Below are 7,294 nucleotides of genomic sequence, written 5' to 3'. Positions count from 1 at the left end.
AATTTTCATCTTGTTTTATTCTCTTTCTCTCTCCCCACTCTCCCCTTCCTTCTCTCTTCCCCATCTTCGTCTTCCTTCTCCCCCTTTTCTTCTCAGGGTAGGGGAAGTTAAGTGTTGGTAATTGGATTATGGAGAAACTCTGAGTGGTGTTAGAATAAGAGTGTCTTAGCCCAATGAATGACCGCAGCAATGGATTATTTGTTCAGGTTATTTTAGCTCCTGGTTGAAGGACGAAGAATCCAGAAGAAAGAGGCCACATTTTTCTGGGAATTTCTTTTGAGCTAGGGCTTCTGGATCTCCAGCAAGCCTCAAAATACAGGCCCATACACCTTTGTTCTGAGGCAATCTTTACTGCAGGAGACAGCAGTCGAAAGAAATCTGTTATGAGTCTGGGTGGGCCCATGAGAATTTGCCTTTCTAAACCCCCTCTCCCAATCCTGAAAAAGTTTGGGGCAATAGTATAGTTGGGGGTGTGCTGGAGAGCAAGGGGAGCAATAGTTTCTCCAAGAACTCTCCAAAAGTGAAGCTTCCAACAACATTTATGGTAATGCGTTGCACGATACCCACTAGTATGGCTATAATCGAAAACAATATAACAAATGTTGGCAGGGATGTGGAGAACTTAGATCCCTCATATACCGCTGATGGGAATGTAAAATGGTGCAGCCACTTCGGAAAATAGTTTGGCAGTTCCTCAAATAGTTAAACATAAAATTATCATACTCTCCAGCGATTTTACTCCTAAGTATGTATGCAACGGAAATGTTCACACAAAAACTTGTACAAGAATGTCTACAGCAACAGTATTCATAATAGGCAAAAGCTGGAAACAACCAAAATGTCCATCAACCATGAATGTATAAACGAAATGTAGCATATGCATAGAACACTCTTCAACTAGAAAAAGGAAGTACTGATACATCTTCCAACCTGAATGAACCTTGAAAATATGATGCTAAGTGAAAGAAGCCAGCTACAAAAGGCCACATATAATGTGATTCCATTTACACGAAATGTCCAGAACAGGTAAATTTGTAGAGACAGAAAGTGGATTAGTGGCTTCCAGGGGCTGAGGGGAGAGGGGAATAGAGAGTGACTGGTTAACGGGCATGGGGTTTCTTTTAGGGTGGTGTGAATGCTCTAAAATTGGATTGTGATGATGGTTGCACAACTTTATGAATATACTAGAAAACATTGAATTGTACACCTTAAATGGGTGAGTTATACGGCATGTGAATTATATCTCAATAACCAAAAAAAATGTTTTTTTAAAAAGATACTATAGGATATTGTAGGAAAGCATGGATCAGCCTTTTCAATACCCATTTACACATCAGTGCTCAGACCAGTGAAATGCTCAGTAAAAGTTGCCAAAGGGTGGGATCTTTTTTTCTTTTTAAATCTTGCCAGCTTTCCCAAGCCAAGACCAGCTCTAAGGGCAGCACCTTTTGTATGAATGGTGAGTTGACTCAGACTTTGTTGGAAAATGTCTACGTTTCATAATAATTCTTTAGTGATAGCTGAGCAGTGTATAGGATCAGAGGTTCACAGTTTTGCTCCTCAAGCATTGCGTAAATATTCCATTGTTAGCCAGTCTATGTCTCTTCTGACTCCACCACTTCTGCCCGGGAGGGCTCAAGAGTTTGTTGGTCTGTCGTTAAGATCCCTCTTCATTTTTTTGCCCCCAGGGATTTCCCTTTCTTTATTTCCAGCTCAGCTATGAGTTTTTCCCCCACACTTTATCCAGCATTCCTTTGAGTTTGTAATGGGAGAAGCCATTCCAGATTATCGCTATCAAGTTACTTAAAGTGTCTGGTGCCTTTTTAATGTGTGCATTCACCCCAATGTTAGAACTTGGATCACCTTCCAAGGCAAGGGTAATGTTGGAAGGCAAGGGCATGGCGTATCTAAATGATTGATCATCTTCCTTCCTTATCCACTTCTCCCTTTTCTTGAGAGAGAAATGAGAAAGAGGGAAAAATCAGTGCTGAGAAAAAAGAGCCAGCTCTTGTAACCTCAAAAATCCTTTCCACTTTCAGAGTCCTATGCCCTTCCACAGGTGCCTGGGCCCAAGATGCATTTTTTTCTCAATGGGAAGATGCCCAGGGGAGAATCATAGCTTCCTTCTCAGGTCAGAGCTCAGAACAGAGGCTGCTCCACTCTGGGGCTGCAGCTAGCCCCTGGGAAGAAGCTCCTGAGCTCAGCAGCATCCCACAATGATTTCCTTTTCCCTGAATATTGAAGACTTTTCCCAAATACCCTTAGGAGGATTCACATCTGGATCTAAGATGGGAAAAGGGGAAATCAGGGCTGTTTTTGTTTGGGCCTTGGATTTTATGAGCTTCAAATGTTGACCACTATTGGGTGGCAAATTTGTTCAGGGGAACAGGGTAAGTCTTCACAGCGGTCATCTGGCTCTAAATAATCAAGCCATGTATACATAGTGGAGTGGCTGTGTGGGAGGGCTCTGGGGCCAGACTGCACACGTTCAAATCCCAGCTCTGCTACATTTTAGTTCTGTAGCCTTGGGCCAGTTCCTTCACCTCTCTGTGCCACAGATTCTCAGTCTGTCAAATAGGATTAATGAGAGCACTCACCTCTCAAAGGTTGTTTGGGAGATCACATGGGATAATCCAGATAAAGCACTTAATCCAGAGCTTGGGCTCCTGGTAAGTGCTCCATAGATGCTAATATTAAACTGTGGCTTTTGCTAGTCTTCAACCAAGCATTTACTTTTAGATCTTCCCCCACAGTTTAAATAGAACCCCTGAAGAGACAGGATGCTGAATGTGTCCGATCTACTTCCCAAACTCTTCAGGGCCACACATAGGCTTACAAATAATAACAAGATCGTACATTTGTGCATCTTGCATTTGATTTTTCCAAACACTTTAACAACATTTATCCCACAATGCTGAGGTTAGCAGGATGGTGATGATTAGCACTATACTGGAGAAGAGGAAGCTGAGGCCCTGAGAGTAAAGTGGGCTGTCTAGAATTATCCAGCTTATGAGAGGGAGAGACAGGTACTCAGAGTCAGGTCTCCTCCTCCACTGGTCATTTCAACCTCCTACAATTCTCCTACGAATCTACCATTAGGTCACAAGGGATCAAGCAGCCTGCTTCTTTTGCCCCATATCTGATCAAAATGCAGAGAGCTTTCAGAGTAGGTGAGAAGGAAGGAAATTCATTATCCATTAGAAAAAGAAATCTATAGCTCTGAGGTAGGGCAAGGTATTTTATCTGGAGAATGAGGTTGAGAGGACCTCAAGGTCTCAAGCCTGTTGGAAGAAACCAGGGGAAGAGGTTCTATATTTGATCTGAGCAAACTAGTTTGGGATAATGGAATCCCCGCTGAGCCCAAAGTGAGCCTCAGAAATGTCTCGAAAGTGAGCCATGGTCATTCAATGGCATCCTGAGCCTAAACTTTCAGGGAGAAAGTGGTCTTCAAGAGAAGATTTTTAAATGCTGTTTGTTTGTCCCTGAAGGGCAGAGACAGAGACCAGGTGGCAGGTGAGAGGATGACAGAGGGTAGAGGAACAGGACAGGGTGACATTTGCTCTCTACCTGGGGCCTAGGACTGGGAGTGTGGAGAGGGTTCCTGGCATCTATTCACATGGAGGATAGTGGTTTTGAAGAGATCTGCGGACTTCAATTCCCTTAGGGGGCAAGAATAGAGATATGGGGATGGGCGCTGAAGGTTGCATAGAGGACTTGATGGCTTCTGTTCTCCAGGCTCAGGAGCGTAATCCGAGAGTCTGAGCAGGGAAATGGGGGCGGGGATGGCAGGTGAGAGGTTGCTTCAGGAAGAAGCTATAGCCATTCCTCTCACACAGACCTCACTGACATACCGGGTAGAAGCAATGTTGTTTCGAAGTCTAGGTGACAAAGTGATGAAGTGTGGCACAGAATGGGAAGAGGAGGCACCATTCCCGAATCCCATCAGTGGCTTCAGCCAAAGCTGCCGGAAAGGAGGGCTGTACCATCTAGGCCCCTTGCAAATGTGAAGAATCCACACCCGACTCCAGCAAGGGCCTCCATGTTGCCACAGCTACAGGCACCACCAGCAGATGGGGCTGGATGGAGGGGCTGCCCTCGTGCGGTAATGTGGGTAGCTGACCCCCACGAGGCAGGGTAGGAACCGGACAACAAGAGGAGAGGATTATCTCGGAATACCAGAAACTGCCGGGGTCTTCCACAAATAACTGATGGAAACCTTCAAGGGGGTGAGATCCTGTAACACAAAGATGGAGGCAGAGGTCAGTGCCATCTGAGTTTTTAATTGCTTATGGGACCTTATTTTTACCCAAGGGCCAGTGAGGCCTGGAGAAACTTGAAACACTATTTTACAGCAGACGAAATTGTCTCAAGTACTTGGGCATGTGATAGCCCAGCTCCATGCAGATGCTGAGAGGCTCTTGAAACATTTCTAAATATAACCTTTGGGGTGGGTAGAGGAGCAGAGACTGAGCTCTGGCTTCATCTCTTCCATTTATCTCTACTGTAGTTAGCTTAAAGGAGAGGAGAGGTAAAAGCAAAGGGAAGAACAGGGGAGAAAACAAAAGAAAAGAATTGCTATCGTTCTGCGTAAGAAAATCAGTTTCATTTTTTAAGATGTTTTCCTTCCCATATATATTTTCCCGACATGGATTGTGATTCTGTATCATCAATTTCTTTTTCAGTAGAGAGGACAGTCGAGTGCTTTCCCGAGCTAAGAGCAGCCCTGGCTGAACATGGGCCAGGCGTGAGCCAACAGGGCTGGAGAAGAGGGGAAAGCTGGGTCCCTAGAGGCCTGCTCCCTCCCTGCCTGGAATTTGGGTTTCTAAACTTATTGCACCCTCTTTTTCCCAAGGCACTAGCACTGGTGACTGATGCATCTGCAGGCAGCCACAGACAGGATTCTTATCTATATTACCCCAGGGCTGCCAATTTGTCTGCCAATCTTTGTTTTTTCTGAGAATCATTTTCGTCTTCTTGGAATCAGACCCAGTGTTTAGGGTAATGGAGCAGCGGACTTGAGTTCTCAGAGAGAATTCAGTCTCTGTCCTTCTCTTTCCATCCCTGTTGCCATAGCCCAGGACTGAGTCTTCTGGTGAGTCAGTTACCCATACTGTTGCAGTAGGGGGCTCATAACTGCTCTCTGACCCCTGCCCCCATCCTGCCTCAAAACTGTCACCACGTTAGCTTTCTAAAATATGCTTTCAATCATGTCACTCCTACTGGTTGTTTTTTGGTTTGTTTGTTTGTTTTTGATGAGGAAGATTGGCCCTGAGCTAACATCAGTTGCCAATCTTCCTCTTTTTGTATGTGAGCCACTGCAACAGCATGACCACTGACGAGTGGTGTAGGTCCGCACCCGGGAACCGAATCCAGGCCATTGAAGTGGAGCACGCTGAACTTAACCACTAGGCCATAGGGGCTGGCCCACTCCTACTGTTTCTACAGGATCTTTGAGTAACCCCATTACACGGACAATTATTGAATAAATAGGTTGTCCCTATTAGTATCCAATTCTCTGTTATTCTGGTTTCTTGTCTTCAGAGCCTTCACCATGATTTCAAGCTATTTTATTTACGTATTTTCTTGCTGATTGTCTGTCTCCTCCCTCCGTTGGAATGAAATTTTTATTCGATCAGGGTTCTTATCTGTCTGTCCTCAAAACAGTGGCTGGCACATATTAGATAATAAATATTGATTGAATCAAGGACTCAATAAATCAAATCGTTAGTCACAGTTAATTCTTCTTTTCGTAAATGGACTTTATTTACTTTTATGATTACAAATGTAATACATGCTTACTGTAGAGAATCTGGAAAAGTACAGAGAAGTAGAAAGAAGAACACAAAAACACCCATAATCCCATCACCTGAAGGCAAACACTGCTCATAGTATGTTCTAACTATGTATGCCTGTTTAAAGACTAAGACTTTTATCAAGAGTGCTGGCCACAAAGCACAATAGCCAAGGGAAGTGAGGGCAATTCACAACTGAGGGGTCACCCAGAGGTCAGAGCTAGAGATTTGACACTGAGGGACAAGACAAGGACCACAGACAGCAGATCAAGAGGTCAGAAGTTGACAACACGAGAACAAGTTGGATTACAGAAAGAATGTAGTGAGATGGTGCTTGTCAAGAGTTTAGCCCAGTAACTGTCACATAGTACATAATAAATGTTAGCTATTACTATGATCATCATTATGAGTCAAAACAAATGGTTCAAGATGGAGACTACAAACAGGGCAAGGGCCCTGGAGACCCATTTCAGGTGCTACAAGTTGGGGCATATAGGGGCAAGTCTACTGGATGAAAAGGGTGGTATAGGAGTGGGTATCACTCTCCTTATAGGCTCCCCTGCCAGGTGAAATGGGACCAGGGCTTCCTCAAGTTTGCCTGATGACATGTGGCAAGACACTCTAGGTGTTTTTGAGGTAGGAAATGGTTTCTCCTGCCTAGACTTCTCCCTGGACCAAGAACTAGGACTGGCCTTGATGGTGGTGGGAGTTCAGAACCTTGTACACCAAACACTCTTGAAGTCCACTCTCTGATTGTCAGGGCAGGTCACAGGCATGTGGGGTTAAAGGCAAGGTCAAGTCAGCCAAGTGGGAGATGGGGTGAAATGTGCTTGGAGAGGGAAGGCCACAAGGTGTATAATGTAATTGAATGGAATGGGTCCAGGAACCAGTCCTCAAGTTAGCAGCTGAGTCAGATCTCACAGGAGAAGACTCCAGGGAGCGTTACTTGTCGGTGGGGGCCTTCTGATGGCCTGTGCTCTGTCGAAGGTGGTCGTGTAGACCCTCTTGAGGATCTCCATGCTCTTTCAGGTAGTAACAGCGTTTGGGAACATGATGGTGCTGGGAGTGAGAAAAAGAAACAAAAAACAGCAGAGGTAAGAGCCACACTTAATATGACAAGGGGAATTCTGCCTGGATAATGTCAGTAACTTGATAGATTGAGGACTTTGGCTAATGTACCTTACTTATATAAAGTGTGACCAAGGACTAGGCTAGCCAAATTCCTGAGTGACCTGGGTCCACAACACATGTGGCTGTAGGTGAGACCCAGCCCCCAAAACATAACCCCTAGCTTAGAATTGGACTTGGAATAAATGGAGAGTTGAGACTGAGCCCAGTGAGTCCACTCACATCAGAACACTCAGACTTTTAACCATCCCAGGCCCTCAGTAATGTGGGCAGGACATTGCTCCTCAAAGTGAATTTGGGGTGAATACACCCAAAATAACTGCACAGCCACGCCCCTGATGAAACTCTAGGTTGGGGGCTATGGTCTAGGAGCT

General features: G+C 44.9%; 1 protein-coding gene across 4 annotated transcripts in view; it reads right to left on the bottom strand.

Moving 5' to 3' along the window:
* Window positions 1-5,744: 5,744 nt before the first annotated feature.
* Window positions 5,745-7,294, bottom strand: part of RTL9 (retrotransposon Gag like 9) — a 79,157-nt gene continuing 77,607 nt past the window's right edge. For all 4 annotated transcript variants that reach the window (XM_070256893.1, XM_070256891.1, XM_070256892.1 and 1 more), the window contains exon 4: window positions 5,745-6,851. In XM_070256893.1, coding sequence (XP_070112994.1) covers window positions 6,735-6,851 — 117 coding nt within the window. In that variant the 3' untranslated portion in view covers window positions 5,745-6,734. The remainder of the gene's footprint in view (window positions 6,852-7,294) is intronic.

This window comes from Equus caballus, chromosome X (genome assembly GCF_041296265.1).
Source record: "Equus caballus isolate H_3958 breed thoroughbred chromosome X, TB-T2T, whole genome shotgun sequence".
NCBI lineage: Eukaryota > Metazoa > Chordata > Mammalia > Perissodactyla > Equidae > Equus > Equus caballus.
Note: the sequence above shows the minus strand (reverse complement) of the source record. Positions and strands in the feature narration are given on the sequence as shown.